This window comes from Gymnodraco acuticeps, unplaced genomic scaffold, assembly GCF_902827175.1.
Source record: "Gymnodraco acuticeps unplaced genomic scaffold, fGymAcu1.1, whole genome shotgun sequence".
Classification (NCBI taxonomy): Eukaryota; Metazoa; Chordata; class Actinopteri; order Perciformes; family Bathydraconidae; genus Gymnodraco; species Gymnodraco acuticeps.
In genome coordinates, this window is record NW_022992276.1 from 804,160 (window position 1) to 822,936 (window position 18,777).

The 18,777-nt window shown below is 40.4% G+C and overlaps 1 protein-coding gene across 2 annotated transcripts in view; it reads left to right on the plus strand.

Annotated features, from left to right (window-relative positions):
• Positions 1-18,777, plus strand: part of myo10l1 (myosin X, like 1) — a 54,561-nt gene that overhangs the window by 19,285 nt on the left and 16,499 nt on the right. For both annotated transcript variants that reach the window (XM_034207364.1, XM_034207365.1), the window contains exons 3-13: positions 13,106-13,264; positions 14,800-14,987; positions 15,827-15,961; positions 16,349-16,473; positions 16,595-16,608; positions 16,730-16,814; positions 17,056-17,162; positions 17,831-17,960; positions 18,042-18,160; positions 18,247-18,393; positions 18,513-18,613. In XM_034207364.1, the coding sequence (XP_034063255.1) occupies positions 13,106-13,264; positions 14,800-14,987; positions 15,827-15,961; positions 16,349-16,473; positions 16,595-16,608; positions 16,730-16,814; positions 17,056-17,162; positions 17,831-17,960; positions 18,042-18,160; positions 18,247-18,393; positions 18,513-18,613 (1,310 nt within the window). The remainder of the gene's footprint in view (positions 1-13,105; positions 13,265-14,799; positions 14,988-15,826; positions 15,962-16,348; positions 16,474-16,594; positions 16,609-16,729; positions 16,815-17,055; positions 17,163-17,830; positions 17,961-18,041; positions 18,161-18,246; positions 18,394-18,512; positions 18,614-18,777) is intronic.

Genomic DNA, 18,777 nt, shown 5'->3' on the forward strand with positions numbered 1-18,777 from the left:
AGGTGCTTTTGAGTACTTTGCCTAGTGTTTAAATGCATGTGGACAGATTTTGTCAATCCCAACCGTGCAAGTTTTAGTGTATCTTCTCATCTTTTTTGCAGGTTCCATACAATATTTGAACTCTGGTTAAGTGAAGAGCAGAAGCCACTTTTCAAATGTTACACAATCCTTTTCCCATGCCATTGCTGTCAACACATATCCATGCTGAACGTTGCTAAGATATTATTGATTGGGGTGTGGCCAAAAGTGCAATATGCTTCAAAATGTAACTGACAGAAAGCAGTGCTTTTGTCCTGTGCTCGTGGATTTTATTTTATTTCAAGATTTTTAATTACGTCGTTAAACTCCTTGAAAAGGTCCTCTTCCTCTTCTCCAAAGTAAACGACAAGGCAGCGGATGGCTATAGTTCTCTGTGTTCTTCTATTGTATTGTGCTATTTTTGAAAAAGGAAAAAAAGAGAAATTACCTAAATGAATATATTCTGAATGGGTGAATGCCAACAACTTGCATTTCAATGACAACTCTAAATAACGATCCTACCTCAAGAAGCATCCTTGATCTGCTTCACCGAGATTCATTTTTAATAAAAAGCGATATCACAATAGTAACCAAAGTATTTTTACTCTCACAGTAGCCTCTACTACTTTGTATCCTCTCACAGAACTATTCACAGTTCAAAGGCTGCTAATTTTGGTCAAACAGCAATTTGCCTATACAGTGCAACTACAAGGCTATCTACTGTATTTGAATGACAAAATATGACACTCACCTTAAAATGTCCTTTGTATATTTCTATTTGTCTTAACTGTGGGAACTTGTCCAGGCATGTTAAGTGGGAGTGGACTTGAAATCCTTAACTCAAGGTGTAGAACAATTAAGTTATCAAGCCAATTGCATTACTTACTACAACTTGAATTTTGTTTTAAGTCAATTAACGCAGAAATCAGAGTTCAAATGACACACAATATTAAGTTGATGTAATTACCAACATTATTACGTCAACACAACTTATAAATTAATGTTTGCAACTTAAAATGTTTATCTAAATCAATTAACTCACATTTTTATCTTGCAACCATGCATTTAATTAAGTGGAGGTGAAAGGTCGCCTGAATTCGTTTTTAGAGTGTTATCAAAATCCAAAAGAGCTCCTACTCCTGGCTTTCATTTTATTCTCATAATCACTTTTAAAGCTTCACTATTTTCACACTTGGAGCCTGTTTGTTGGAAAAAACGAATCACCAGATGAATCATTACTAAAAACTAACAACCCTAGATGATGTTTATATCCCCAGCTTTGTAATTAAAACCCACATTTAGGCAACTCTGTGCCTGACGGAGATCTCCCTGGTTGCCATGGATACAGCACCCTCTTCCTTATATTGGCTATAATTATGACGTCTCCATGGACATCTCATTTACACCCACACAGGAATGTGTTACACATGGGGAATAATGTAAATATACAGAAGTCAGCACACACACCTGCTTCCCTGCACTTAGACAGCACACACACACACACACACACACACACACACACACACACACACACACACACACACACACACACACACACACACACACACACACACACACACACACACACACACCACACACACACACACACACACACACACACACACACACACACACACACACACACACACACACACACACACACACACACACACACACACACACACACACACACACACACACACACACACACACAGGTTACGTTAGCCATGAGTGATGGACAGTGTGTGTTATGTGACCTGGATTTCAGTAGCTAGCGTGAAAGCGGTAGCGAAAGCTCACGCGAGCACTGAACATGCTGCAGGGATGCCTTACTCTTTCTGAAAACACACAATTACTTTGGACTTGGACACACACACAAAAAACACTCTGTTAAATGACCTGAATGGAAAGTGCAGAAATTACGTGTTTTGTAACATTTGGCTCATAAACAGGTGGATGTTGCTGTGTGATCTCCTGACCCACATTCCTCTATTTCTAATCCTCTGAGGACCTGATAGTTACTCACTCGAGTCGCTTAGTATCATATAATGAGATTAACTTTGGGACACACACATACACACACACACACACACACACACACACACACACACACACACACACACACACACACACACACACACACACACACACACACACACACACACACACACACACACACACACACACACACACACACACACACACACACACACATGCAAACACCTATCTCTCTCTCTTGCCTCACCTTCACCGTCTCTCTGCAGTGTCCCTGTATCTGTGGGAAATGAAGCAGAGATCCCCTTTGGGGGAGGATGAGCGTGGGATGTTGAATCTTGAAGGAGAATGACATATGAAGGATGTTATACACACGAGTGCTAAATGGATGCTGTGGGGCAGAGAAGGCATTAGAGTAAAATAGTTCATGTGACTAACCTTTTTTCTCCCTACATGTAAAATGTACCAAGATTGGGGGTAAAAGAAACGACAGGTCACTTGATTTTGGTGTAAATTTGAAGAAACAATCAGGCTTTGTTCTATCATGTGTTCATAATTAACTACATAAAACAAAGCACTATAATTTGTATATAAACCACGTTATTGTGAGCCAGGATGTGCATGGCATCCCGTAAGGAAGTCGGTGATGTAGTACAAAATGAAACAAAGTTCACGTAGGGACAGGGTTGGGTAGGATCACCAGGTCATAAAACACATGACCCAGGAGATAGATGTCAGTGTCCCGTGTGAAACCAAAAGTCAAAAGAGCTTTCTAAAATACTTTGGTTTAAAGATAAAAGTGACTTGGCCAGCACTTCTGGCTGCAGCTGCTCTATTTGCTTGTAATATACTCTGATCTGAGCGGTCAGATTATATAAAAATACATCATCAGTGTTCCCCAATCCTAATCTGACCCAATGAGGTCTGCCAGCTCTGATCCAAGGTCAGTGAGGGAAGCTGCAGGTGCATAGAGAACTGTGTGATACTGTATTTTACACTGAATAGAAGTCTGCAGAATATATAGGTCACTGTGCCCACAGCTCGCTCTCTCTCTCTCTCTCTCTCTCTCTCTCTCTGTCTCTCTGTCTCCATGCTCTATCTTTATCTCTCTCCTCCTCACTCTGGCTGCTGCTAATATGTGAAGTCAGATGAAGAGGCTTGTATCCTCTGGCTCCCCTCCTGAATCATGCAAAGCATCTTCAGACATCAGAGGGCTTTACAGCAAGGCCGCTCTATGCACTCTATGTGTGTGTGTGTGTGTGTGTGTGTGTGTGTGTGTGTGTGTGTGTGTGTGTGTGTGTGTGTGTGTGTGTGTGTGTGTGTGTGTGTGAAAGTCCGTTCACACGGGCAAAGTGGGGTTAAGAATGCAGGTATTTTCCTGAAAAAGAGAAGCAACCGAAATATGTAAAAGGGAAGAAGCTGTGTGACATATTCACATAATGTTGTCGGCAAATCTCATGAAAAGACAGCATTTTAAAAGAAAGTATGGCCATTCTGTGTATTTCTCTGTCCGAGATTCTAAATTCTGTGCCAATCCATGCCAATACTTGTAGAGAAAATTCACTGGATATGTGAAAACTTAAAATCTGCTGGTGCTACTTGAGGAAGTGAGAAGAAGTATCAAGGGACACCAAATATTCTTCCTCTGGAGACCATGAATGTCTTTACAATTGTTCATGCAATTTTTTACATCATTCTGAAGTAAGTTAGTTTCTCCTGTTTAAGAAATTCTCTTTAAAACTACATTGCTCAGCCAACAATATTAGTAATCTTTTAAAAACATATTCAATAACATATTGGCTTGAGGTGGAGTGGCATGGAAAGGGTAGATAACTCAATGAAAAGTGTCTCTTTATTTGGTTTATTTGTGACAAAGGAAAATCCAGAAATACCACATCCTTTAAGGAATTTCCTCTCCCGCACTTCATGCCACTGAGAGATGTAGAAGAGAAAATCAGAGTTGTTTGCTTGTTTGTTTATTTACTTCTACATTGCTACCCACCACTCTCTTCATCTCTCCCTTTCAGACTCTTTCTTAGTGTTTTCTCTCATTATTCCATGTCTTTCCTCAGTGCTTCTCTCGGATAATGAATTATTGAATAAGCTGTATCCCATTGTAGACTCTCTGGGTAGTCAAACTTAGTGTGCGTGTGCACATAAAGTACAGTTTGTCTGTGTATGTCCCCCTTTGTGTAAATGTTCGCCAAGAAGCACAGAAAGTGTGTTAAAACGTTAAAACCCACCAGAGGGCAATGGAAGAAGAAGACGGAGACAATTGCAACAATCTTTTTTTTCCCTTCCACTTCAGCTGTGTTTTTTTCCTCCATCACTGACATACTTTCTAACTTCATAGCAGTCCGTCCTCTCTCATCTGCATCTGGGTTTTCCCAAATGGTTTTTTATGGAACGTCTCTCCTTTATCTGTTGTTTTAGGCATTTATATTTGAAAGCAGCTTTGGCATTAGAAGCAATTGTAAAACCCAGAACTGCAGCTCGATTGATTTAATCTTGTAGCTTAATGACGTTTATTTTTATTTTTAGAAAGACCACTTTTGGAGATTGACTTCTCTATATATTTTCTTTTTAAATGAATGATGCGATGTCTTTTATTCTAGGTACTCAACGTCAGTAAAACTGGACCTTTACTGCAGTGATTTTTAGCATTATTTAAAACATATCTATCATGCAAATTCCCCAACTTGATGCAGGTGCAAAACTAAATCCCTTTAAGATACATATTGGGATATAACTAACATACCTGAAGATATATGGGTCACATCCTACATCTTTCAGATAATGCAATTTGGATACAGATCTATCTGAAAAACACTAAACAAAATTGACATTGACAGTCTTGTTTCCATACTAACCCGTGTGATGGGAATTTACACAAAACAGGATTTCAGCTATAAGAAGCAACCTAATAGATATTGGTTATGTTCACATACTTATTTGATTACATCCACTTGTCTAAGATGACAACAGAGACTTTCGACCCAAACCCAGCTGTTGACTTGTGGATGCAAGCAGCTAATCGCAAACTCAACCAGAGAGAAAGAAGTAGGTCTACATCATCAGCTACCATGTCTGACAGAGAGGAAGACAGTGAGGAGAACAGTCAGGAGGGTAGTGATGACAGCTTGTAGGAATACTGGTCGTGCTAATGTTGTCTTGTGTTCACCTCTGTGTGTTCAGTGCCGTGTGTCTGGCAAATAAAGTCAAGACCCCCTCAAAAGTTACGGTTTATTTCATTTTAAGGATGAGCACCAAGCAACATCTCCAGATGCTCCTTTGAGAACCAGGGCAAAAAAGTTATGTGCACCACTGCTAATAGTAATACCTTATAATAACCAACCTGAGACACTTTGAGGACATTGTCTATTTAAAAAAAAGATTTCCAACAACCACAACTATGCATTTTGACCCAAGCCATCATTTAAATGTTGAGAGGAGCTCTATCTTTTGTTCAACTATAATTACGCTGGATTGCAAAGGCATGCTTGGCTTTCTGATTGACACGGCTTTCAGTAAGTCTTCAATTACAGCCAGGGGTCTCAGATTGAGCCATTTAGGCATCAAGTGAGTCTGTGTGGGTTAGCACACAGGAATCAATGTACATTAGAGACACAGATACTTTCAGTTATAAAAATAAATAAGCATGGAGAGATGGAGTAAAAAAAGGGAAGTCTTAGGACGGTGAAATATGAGAGATGCAAAGGCAGAAGAGATACGGGGCAAATTAATGAAGGGTGGGATGATGTGAGGGAGGAAGATATCAAAAGAACAGAGAGAGAAATGACAGAGAGGGGGAAGGGATAAAAGAGGAGTGACGTACAAAGGGAGAGCGAGATGAGAGACATGAAGGCATGCAAAGAGCGAGAGTCGGAGAGAGAGAGATTTAATAGGGTGAAACATAAATTGAAAAGTCTGATAAAAGTAATGGACTTGGTTTGATGTAATTTTGGGGAAATTCTGTTCATTTTTTGTCCTCACAGATTTAGCAATACACCCTGGTCCAGATGTAAAACAGTCAATGTGAAAACATCCCTGCATGTGTACAGCTTTCAAAGCCATGACTAACAGGCATGTTTATGCATGTCATCACTCAGACAAGCATGTCATCGGTGCACATCACACACATTGAGAAGTACGAACACATTAACACACACACAGATTTCAATTATGCCAGGGGTCTTGACTCTTGATTAAAGATTGAGAGTCACAGGGGAGATAAATTAACAAACCTACTCGGGCGAATCAGAAACAAGCTGTCAACACAAGATTGACATATCAACTTGCATTTGTTTGTTGTTGTTGGTAGAGCTATAATTATACAGTGAGTAGTACATCTTGATTTATGAACTTTGCTTAAAACCTAAATATTACAAACACTAGCTTAAATGAAATCTTTGAAAATTGCAGCCTATTTGAATGTTTGCACATTTGCAGACAGTATTTGCAAAAATTAAAGCGCTTATGGTGATTTTATTCAATAAATTTGTTTTCTCTAAATTAACATTACAAACTGACAAACACATATATTAGGCCTAATTAGAATAAATAAAAGGTAATTTTGAAAAGGATAAAAGTATTGATTGCATTAGAACAAATGTTATTATAGCACTATATGGATCAAAGTCATCCTCATGATATTGACCCCGGCTGTAACACTAATATATATAAGTAATTGTGCTTGGGTAGCAACATGTCAGTGTCTTGATTGAGCACCAAGGTTGTAAAAAGGTCGAGACAAAGAGTCAAGTGGACGGGGTCATAGTGAAGATAGAGAGCTATATAAGTTATGCTCTCTCTAATGGAGGATGAAGGATAATTGGGTCATTTCATCACAGCTGAGTGAGTAGGGAAAGGTTAGTGAGGCAGTTACCAAAAGAGCATCCGCTTGACATTTGTACTTGTACGACAGGAGAGAGTAGATTAGGAGTGCAGAAACTACAACATATGACACACTGGTTTCTATTTTTTGGCTATAAACAACATTTTACGTGCGGTCATGTTGAAAAAATATGTTACTGAGTTTATTTTGCCCTATAGAGAGCTGTCTGCACGCAACAGCTCCGTAGAAGACTGTGTTGCTGGAGTGAAATAGATTTATTTAAGAACAAGATGTCTGAACGCCTACAGCGCGCCCCTCTGCCACTCTCAACAGACTCCTAACATCTGTTACGGAAACACACACACACACACACACACACACACACACACACACACACACACACACACACACACACACACACACACACACACACACACACACACACACACACACACACACACACACACACACACACACACACACACACACACACACACACACACACACACACAACACACACACACACAGGATGGAGGCTGGCTGTGAGACTGCGCTGACATATTAACAACCCAGTATTGTAAAGGTTTTCTATTCTTAGGCAAGTTGATTTAGTTAGAATGAATGAACGACCTTTATGCTGCGATGAAATGAATTTAATTATCTGTGTGTGTGTGTGTGTGTGTGTGGTGTGTGTGTGTGTGTGTGTGTGTGTGTGTGTGTGTGTGTGTGTGTGTGTGTGTGTGGGTGTGGACCATAGCCTGTATATAGAAACTGGATCTAGAAAGGGTGACCTCACAGATTGTTATGTGGATTACAGTTTAAAGCCTTGAATTTGGCATTTTTGGTTCACATTTGACCGTCACCATCTTGGTTTCTTGGTACCAGAAGTGACACAAGAGGATGGAGAAAAAGTGCAACATAATGCTGGACATGACCTTTTGAGACACCTACAATGTTACAGTTATATTTCTGAATGAAAACACACTGTTGACAGGGTTAAAATTGTACGATGAAAACACAGACCCTCAAACCAGACAACACTGTTCTAACTAGCAATGCCCAATATACCCTGCTTTGTCGTCTATTTTACTCTAAATGATTCCATATCTAAAAAATTATCATTATTCTGAATTAAAGCAGACTTGAATCTACCGATTGAGACCGTAAACTCATGTTTAAATGACTCAGGTAATAAATCAAGTAAGATGTAGGGTCAATTTGTCATAGATTTCTATACAGTGACAGTCAGACCTACATTATAAAGTCGCCCCCTGCTGGCTATTAGCGACTGTGGTTGCTATTTTTAGACCTGGAGGTTGCCACTTGCTGTTGATTGAATACATCAGAGAAAGATCATCCTAGCAGCGTGTGTGGTGTTTGTGTGTGTGACAATACATGAGATGCTTTCAGCTGTCCTTCCTGCCAGATTGGATCGATTACTCTGTCTCCTCTTTTCTTCCACATTTCTTCTTCTTCCCACCAAAGATGGCTTTCTTCTCGTCTTGTCACCTGCTCTCCAGTTGCCATGGCGATAGTTGACATAGATGAGACCAGGGTCTTGTTAGAAATGGAGCCACAAAGCTCTGTGTTCTCATCATGTGTGTGGTTTTCGTCATGTTGCATCATAATTACTTTAATCATAAAGCACCATTTGTTACGTTCCCTCCTAACTAGGGTTACAAAGGGAAGTAACAAAACACCAAAAATAACCGGCGAGAGAAAAAAGAGAGGAAACTGTCTACTGAAGCCACGAAGTGATGTTTTAATGGACAAAAGAAAAAGAAGAACCCACCAGCCAACTTGCAAAGCAAACTAAAATAAACAATACACAAAAAGGTAAACTGGAGCACATCTCCTAACAATTCACAAGAACACAGGCCTCCCACAGAGACAGAGACATGCTGCACACAATGCAGCCAGAGGAGAAGGAGCGAGCCACTGCAGCCTTCCTCAGGTCCTTTATGGAGGCCCTGATTGGGGATTGGGAGCACCTGGGGGAGAGGCTGCACCTGGAGACAATCAGGGAGAGAGAGGGACTTCGCCTCTCTATTGTTTTGCCGGGGTCTGTTACCGTTTGTGACTTCCTCCGTTCAGACGTTTTATTCATGTTGTAAACATTAACTTTCCTAATACGAACTATGGAGCGTGGAAGGCTGAGTCGAGCAGTAATCGGCAGACCATTTAATCTGCCGATGCGCCAACACCAACAGAATGAGCATGGTGTATACAACACCGGAGCAACACATGGAACACACACTGAACACAGACCCACATCGCTCTGAGCCAGATCCACACCCACCGCTTCAGAGACGGGAACACCCACAGTCACAGCACTGTCACAGACGGACGCAGAACTTAACTGCAACTCACCACTCTGTCGCATTGCAACTGGGTGCCGGTCTTTTGGCTTTTCCACAGACCGCTTGGAAGCTGCCACCTGCTTCTTCCAAGCTACACACTCTGCCACTAGATGACCAGGGTCAAGACAAAAGAAACACAATCTCTTTTTCTTGGGTCCTGGAAGAGAAACAGAATGAGCATGTGTGGCACGCCTGTTACGAGCTTTCCGGAAACCAACCCGATGAGGACAAGTGCTCTGAGCCAAAACACCACTGTGTGATAGCACAATCCCTGCTTTCGCTTCCAAGCTGCACAGTCTGCTATCAAATGACCAGGGTTATGACAAAAAGAACAAGGCTTTTCTAGCTTGGAACCTGATACTGGAAAACTGGCACGGGGGACGTATGTGTCACGAGCTCTATGGTAAGAATCTCGCTGAGGGGGATCACGCTCTTGATGAGGGGGATCACGCTCTTGATGAGGGGGGATCACGCTGAGAAAAAACGCTTTTATGTGTAAGTGCAAACTCATCTGGAGTGGCAGCCTGCTGAAGGGTAGATACTTTTTGCTCATTTAAATGAACTACAGTACGCTCTGGTACACAGTTTTTAAATTCCTCCAGCATCATTAGTTCACACATTGAGGTAATGTCATCAGCTTTACAAGCTCTCTACACCATCTGTCAAAGAGGATTTTCTTCTCCCTCGCGAAGTTCACATACCTGTAAGTCTGGCCAGAAGTTTTCTTCAGGCCGCGGAAATGCTGCCTGTAGGCCTCAGGCACAAGCTCATATGCCCTGAGAACAGCACCTTTCACATTGTCATACACCATACTATCCTCGACAGAAAGAGAAGAGCAAGCATCCTGAGCCCACACATCTTCTGGCCAGCGCAGAGCAGCAGCAATGCGCTCAAATGCACCAAAGAAGGTCTCCACTTCTGACTCACGAAAGACAGGGACCAGCTGAATGTTGCTACCAACATCAAAAGCAGCAGCAGAACCTGACAATGGTTGTGTACCCGAAGAGGTACCAACTGAACCTGTCCTGAAAGCTGTGTCTGCATCTAACTTTCTGATCGCCAGCTCCCTCCTGAGCTTAAAATGTCGCTCACGCTCCTCCTTCTCCCACTGTAGACGAGCTAACCTCACTTTTAACCTGGCATCTAATTTAGAACCAGTATGAGAGGACTCACTCCGCACAAGGGAGGCCATACTAAAACACACAAACTAATTTTCAACACTTACACTTAAATCACCTCACTCAACAACAAGCAAAATATCTGAGGTTACACAAACATCGACTCTTTCAAATAACACACTTCCCCAGATCCTGCCTACCACAAACTTACCTACCTATCTTCTGGAGCGTGCCGGGCTCGAGGCGACTTTGAAGGCAAACATCAGCGGCCGAAACCCTGAAACGCCTGCCCCCAACAGGGACTAAATCCCCACCCAGGATTACCCCGAAAATAACAAAGGCAAAATAATAAATGAGTGTCTGAAGGAAGGACTGATTCAGCCCAGCTAGACACTCCCCTATCTAAACTGAGGAAGCTGTTCAACAGTAAGAGACTTCACAGCCAATGCTACACTTATATACACTATATCTCACCACCAAACACAATATTAACACTAAACAACAAACAATCAAATACTCACTCTTTGTCTCAAAAATCCCGGACGATCCCCCATTTGTTCATGCTGAAAATGGAAAGACCTTACAGTGTTAGCATTGTCCTCCTCACACTGAACAAGATGTTATTATCCAGTTGGCATCAATACCAGATTGACAACTGTGTGGCACAAGTGTTATATCTACTTCAGAGGAGGTTTTGTGGTGTATTTTACTTTTAGCACAGACACTGAGAAGTAACACCAGCTTAAACGTTATGCAGTTGATCTAATTGCAATACAAAACAACACACTACCCTGGTGAAAAAACCAGCTAAGTTGACCAGCCTGACCAGCCAGTAGATAGGTTGGCTGGTTTAGAAGGGTTTTGGACACTTTAGCTGGCCAGGATGGCTGGTTTAGCTGGTTTAGCTGGTTTAGCTGGTGCATCAGCTAAACCAGCTAAACCAGCCACCAGCTAAACCAGCCATCCTGGCCAGCTAAAACAACATAGACCAGCATAGTGCTGGTATGCTGGGCTGGTCACCAGCATCCATCTATCACCAGTTTATGTTTAATAATGGTATTAAATATACCATGCTGGAAGCTTACCAGGATTCCAGGTGACGCAGCATACATTTATTTAAACCAGAGAACATAAATATATTACAAAGATTCATTGTGTCATGTATTCTGGTTGGCTATCTACCAAAATTAAAGACATTGTATAGTGTTCATAACAGTATTCTAATTTAATAAATAGCTAGTTAATATAATAAAATACACAGTAACAATACAATAATTATACAAATAACAACCAACCTGCAAATCAACCTACACATCAAAATTAATATATTATCTAAAAAAGGTGCATTTGATTTAAAATAAAAGTATGACGTTGACTTAAACCGAGCAAAACCACACACACAGTGCATATAACAACGGACTCCAGTTCACGCTATTACGGGAACTATATAGAGCACGCACAAAAGCGCGATCACACACATACACTATTAAGATGTAAAATATTATTTTACCAACAATGTGGAATTTACATTCATTGAAGTAGGCTATCAAGGCATTGCTAATTTCTGGCTATTTCTGGCTTTATCTTTATGATACAAAACTAATCCCATATCATACCACTTTTTTCAACCACTGCCATCTTGCCGTTACCCCGTGTCCCGCCCTCTCTGTATGTCTCTGTCTGTCTCTGTCTGTTTCAGTTTCGCCAGCAAGACTGGTAGACTGGTAGACCAGCATAAATACCAGCTTCATCAGCATAGACCAGCTTAACTACCAGCTAAAACCAGCATAGCCCAGCATGACATCCATGCTGGGCTATGCTGGTTTAGCTGACCAGGCTGGTCTTGCTGGTTTTGAACCAGCAAGAACAGCCTTGTCCAGCATGCTAAACCAACTAAACCAGCCTAACACCAGCTAAAACCAGCAACCATCTTAAGGTGGTCTATGCTGTTTTTTTCAGCAGGGTAGCAGGACTTCACTGATTGATTTATGTTTTGATTTATGATTTGTTTATAAAACAAAGTCACAACAAGTGGTGGTGTTACAGAATTTACAGTGGTTTAGTGCCAACTTGACAAGCAAAAGTCAATGTGGCAGATGCTATGCTATGCTAACTGGTTTTAACTGATTGTCCGTCATCAACCCTGCTTTGTGATTTTGCACTGAGATGGAAATGATGTCACTCATCAGCATTTGTTGACCCTGATCAGTGGTTGTTGGTGACTGAGAATTTGGTTTTGTCGTTACATGACAGAAGAAAGTTGGTAACAGAAAGCTTTCTTAGCTATTCAAGACAATCTCATATTATTTTGTATCTCTCCACCCTCGTATTTTCGAAAAGCAAAAGACCAGAGGCTGCCAATGCCAGTGCGAAACCCAAGGTAGTTTAACTTTGCAGTACCAACTTTCAAAACTCATATATCAGTGGCGAGCCGTGACTTTTATACCTAGGCCCTCTGACCCCCCCCCCCCCCCCCCTTCCCTCGAAAAAAAATGAAAAAAGAAGAGTTATTACGTCACAATATCCATGGTCAAAGATGAGGACTGGTTACACAGTACAGATTTGTGAATACTGACCATTTAACCTTGAGGAAGAATAAAGTTGCGCATGCCTAAACTACGGTACTGTTTAATCAGCAGAGCTTCCTATCTTGTTTTGAAAAGCTTTGCGTGTATAACTGCAACAAAATCAGGTGTTTTCTAAGGAAGTAATACTACTGAAATATGTTATTGACGCACACAAGAATGTAACACATGCAATGTAATTTATTTGTCTTCCAGGTGTTGTACCTGCAGCAGGCGGAGATCACCAGGGAGCGGGTGTACGCGATGCACCAGTCCAGCATAGATGGCGTGGAGGACATGTCGGCGCTGGCTGACCTGCACGAGGCCGCCATCATGCACAACCTGTACCAGCGCTACCAGAAGGATAACATCTATGTGAGTGCATTCAGATAGATGTGTGTCTGCGTTTGTAAGTATGTGTGAGAGGGTGGATGCACAGCATGTTTATGTTGTCATCTGCCCCCCTTTTCCTTTTCCAGTAATCTTTACATGCCTGAGGTTATCACTCATCCACTCCCAGTGGAATTAGTAAGGAGATGGAGAGAGAGGCTTATAAAGTAAGAAACAACCAGCACACAAAACTCTTAAGTGTTGTAATCCTTAACCTATTAATCCTGGGTGATTTGGTGACAACCAGGGACAAACAATTACATGTTTGCACTAAAGAAAGAAACTGAATGCCTATTCACTAGAAATAAGTATGCATTTTTCTTGTATTAAAAAAATATGTGTATGTTAATCAAGTATTGTGGTGCTACAGATCCATCCTTCTAAAGAAATAAGAAGAAAATGTTTGTTTTGAACAGATGCTCACACAAAATCATCCCATAATCACTTTAATATATATTTTAATTAATATAAGAATAATGACACAAAAAGAAACATTCTCTAAACTATCGTGAATCCTAAAGTCATTGCAATAGCAGTCAAAATAATCTCAATCAGTCTTTCAGCCCTAAAAAGTGACTATAAACACATGCATGATTCGTGTTTATTTCTACAGTAAATCCAATAGATGAAGCATCAAAAGCCTTGTGTCTTTTTCAGATCCTATGACACACTCACAATAAAAATTCATATCTGTGGTAATTTGATTATATGTTTGTAATGAATTTAAGCTTTAATAAAACATTTCATTCATGACCATTGATGGTGAAAAGACAATAATCTCTTTTTGAGGTCATAAAAAGGATATTGATCTCAATTAAATAATAAATGCTGCTCTTGTTTGTTGAGTTGAAAGTCAGACATCTGGAAAGCCTGAAAGCTTACAGGGAACAGACCAATAGCAGCGTCCCTGGGAGTGATGAAATATTGTCCATACATGGATTTCCCTTAAGCTGATCATAAGAATTGACCCTCATGGGTCAGCTTTCTGTGTCACTGTGCTCATGCATTTATGAGTAAATGTGTCCTTCAGCTTTATATGTGTGTGGCTCACAAACTGCACAGACGGGGTAATATGACTCGATGGAAGCCTTGCTGACCTTTTTTTGTTCATAGTGCAGGAGGATAGAAAGCAAGGTGACTGTTACAGCACACACGGCTCAGAATAGAAACCAAGCCTCCATCATCTCACTGATTTTAAGTCAGCTTTCTAATAAACATCTGATGATTTGTCACTAATACTGTGAGATATGCACCCTGCTGTGTCCCCTTATCCTCCAGATTAATATCAACACAAGGCTACTTTGAAAAGTCACATGTCTGTAGGCCCACTGTATGTTTTCCTGAGAGCTTATTGCTTGCATATATGTTTAGTGCTTTCATTGTAAGTGTTGGGGCATGTTTAGATCTATATTTTTGAACCAGAGAGAGGTAGGAAATCCACTGACAACAAATAAGAAGCAAATAAACTAAAAAAGGATACACAGACAGAAGCTGACATGTAATTTGTTGACTGTTTTCAGACTAATATTGGCAGCATCCTGGCAGCAATCAACCCCTATAAGCAGATCGCAGGTATGTATGGTCCAGAGAGGGTGGACCAGTACTCCAAGCACCACATAGGCGAGCTTCCTCCGCACATCTTTGCCGTGGCCAATGAATGCTACCGCTGCATCTGGAAACGCCACGACAGTCAGTGTGTCCTCATCAGGTGAGCTTCAACCATGGAAGAGGCTTTTTTGGTGATTATATATTCTGGCTTCCCTCTAATTCATGCTTTATCCATCTATCAGTCTGTCTTCCAAGCCATAAATCCATTTATTTATTAAATCCTCTATCACAGGGGACGGCAGCATATCCCAGCATGCATTAGGGTAGTTTTATTTTAGAAAATCCAACATTTCCTACTGTCCTACTTAACCAGAGTTACCAATGCATGTGTTATGTCCCTGAATGTCTGCTTTGTTGTCCATGTAGCTAAAACCAGGAGTCAGTTACCATAAATAAACATCTTTTCACCTTTTGTAAAAGAAAAATCTATGTGTGTATTTAGTGAACTTAAGAAGAGCATGTAGATGTATTTTTCTTTAAGTGTATGAACTTGAAGCCAATGCAGAGTCAGACAGGCAGACAGTGATAATGAAATTCAGACATATTTATTTTTTGAGAAAGACTAAGCTGAGATCAAGCTCAAAGAGTCAATTTGAAATGACATGTTTTGTTATTTAGCTAGTTGATGAAATAGAGAAAGCATCTGCATTTGTGGATAAAAAAAACCCCATCCCTTCTCCAATAATAAAAAAATAATTGGATGAAGTTAGTTAACTACTCATTGCTTGCTTTGCTAATTTAGAAGTAGGTTCAGAAATCTCACCGTGCTCAATTACACCCAGGCTTTGTCTCTCTTCATTCCTGATTGAGATAGACTCTGAGATAATGCAAGGTCTCTGCAAATCAATTCAATCAATTAAACGACCAGAACAGTTTGAGATAAGGGAATGTCAGAGAAGGTCACAGTGTATTTAATTAAATTGTGTGTGTGTTCTCCAGTGGTGAATCGGGGGCAGGGAAGACGGAGAGCACTAAGCTGTTGCTTCAGTTCCTGTCGGTGATGAGCCAGAACTCGGCCGGGACTGCCCCATCGGAGAAGAGTACACGAGTGGAGCAGGCCATCGTGCAGAGCAGGTATATATGAGCACAATGAATTTAAGCCCTTGAAATGCAACTAATGATTATATTATTTCAATCAACCTACTGAATAATTACAATTCATTGTTTTGGGTTTTAAAGTAGTGCAAAAGAAAATTACTGTCACAAGGAAAAACATTCAGATGTCTCTTTTGCCCTATGGATGTTTGTGATTATTGTATATAAAGCAGAACATTGCTGAAAAGCATGCTTATTCAGTCAGTTTTCCATAGATGAGTTAAGATCTGTAAAACAATGTTGCTTTAGGATAAACATAATGAATGGCCTCTGCAGTGCATGATGGGTATACTGTATTCTACGCTGCATGCACAGATAAATGCTGACTAGACCAAATGCACTCACTGCAGTATCTTCCTCTTTCAGTCCGATCATGGAAGCTTTCGGTAATGCAAAGACTGTTTACAACAACAACTCCAGTCGCTTTGGAAAGTTCATACAGCTTCACTTCTCTGAGGGCGGCAACATCCAGGGAGGCTGCGTCATCGACTGTATCCTTATATTCATATACAAAATATGTATATTTGTAGCAAATGCAATTTGTATGTGATTCATATGTGTCTTAGAAGAACTCAGGTTTTATTGTTTATTCCTTGACTGTCTACCTTTAAGATTTACTGGAAAAGGTAAGCACGTCTGGAGTCTGCACATATCAAGTTAAAATTCATTAGGAGTGATTTGTCAGCGTTGCATTGTGAATCATAATGAATAATAATGGTGTCTTTTCTGCAAATGATTTTACTCTAGAACCGAGTGGTGCGACAAAACCCTGGAGAACGAAACTACCACATCTTCTACGCTCTGCTGTCAGGTGCTAACAAAGACAATAAAAGTACGTAAAAGCACACAAAGGTCCAATTATCAAGACGTACATTATACATTTACCAGAGACTGGCAATGGTGATACAAAAAGATCTATAGCATCAGATTGTGTTGTTATCAGTCAAAGCATGTTTTTGTTATTTCACTGGAACTTATACAGACTCTATCTACATCGTCTGAGTGCTGTAAGGTATCTTAATGTGCATCTCTGTCAGTAGCACCCTGACTATATATATTTTCTCCTTTAACAGGCCTCTACTTCCTGGAAGACCCTCCTGAATCTTTCCACTACCTCAACCAATCAGGATGCATGAAGGACAAGAGCCTGAATGACAAAGAACTGTATAACAGTGTCATGGTCAGTATTATCTCTGTCAAGTGGATTTGAGTATTACAAACCTTTCCTTGACTAGCTTCCATGCAGATTGCTAAACTAGTTTGATGATGACTGTCCAGTATTATTAATGCAATTGCTCTACATGTTTTTACCTTTTGCCAGGTTGTTGTTTTTCCTTTTTTTACTAGTCTATTTATCAGCAGGTATAACAGATTTGCATTAAATGCATTACAAAAAGGCATACTGAAGGACAACAATTGCATCTGGGATTTGAATTTGAGTGTTGCTAAACCATAACTACGAAACTAACAAAAATAAATAATATATAAAAAATATATATAAGCCATAAAGGGATTTTTCAGCTTGCTAATAGCAGCACCTACAATATAAATAATATAAGTTATGTCTTTAAAATGTCCCCAAAATGTGCTAGATTTTGAAGTGTCTTTATTATATTTGTTTTTTGTATAGCATCCCAGTGTACAAATGATTTCTGCCTTAGGAACAGCTCCACCTCAATGCAATGTTTTTACAGTTGACATTCAAAACACAATTTATAAAACCTCTCTCTTTTTTATGCAGAATTTGCGGTGGTACTATATTGAGATTTTTAAATGATTATATTGCGATATTAAGAGCACCTCATCTAGCACCTCATCACTTTAGCTGTGTGTTTTTCCTGCGTGTAGGAGGCACTGAAGGTGTTGGACTTCGCAGAGGAGGAGATCAGAGACATGTTTAAGCTGCTGTCAGGAGTCTTACAGCTGGGAAACATCGAGTTCATGACTGCAGGAGGAGCCCAGATCACCACCAACCAAGGTGAGTGCACGACTTGTGTGAAGAAAGTTAGGGAAAGTAAAACCTGATAGAAGTGTAAACTCATCTTTTTCCATCGTTCAGTGGTCACTAACGCCAGTGAGCTGCTGGGCCTGGATACCTTCCAGCTGTCCGAAGTGCTGACTCAGCGCTCAATAATCCTCAGAGGAGAGGAAATCTGCTCGCCACTCACTATAGAGCAGGTCCGCACACACACTTATATCCATACATTTATTCTCCCTCTTTTGATCGATCTCTTCCTGATACACTCACACTCTCATCCTAACAGGCGGTGGATTCCCGGGATTCTGTTGCCATGGCGTTATATTCCCAGTGTTTCTCCTGGATCATCCTCAAAATAAATCAGAAGATCAAAGGGAAGGAAAACTTCAAATCCATCGGCATTCTCGACATCTTCGGCTTTGAGAACTTTCAGGTAGGAAACAAACTGTTTAGCTGGAAGCTGTTTTTTTAAAAGCCACTCACACACATGCATGCAGATCTTTATACATCTATATACATATCTATATCAAAGTTATTTTTCTATGTGTCCAGGTGAATCGGTTCGAGCAGTTTAACATCAACTACGCCAACGAGAAGCTTCAGGAATACTTCAACAAGCATATCTTCTCCCTGGAGCAGCTCGAGTACAACAGGTGAACTTCTACATACAGTATATCCATACAAACGTGAATAAACAATGACTTGATATTAACCGTTTGTGAGTTGTTTAGTTTATTGAGGGTTAGGGTTATTGACACCAATATAACAATATGAAAAACATACAACTTTAAGGTATCATGTAGAAACATTAGGTTCA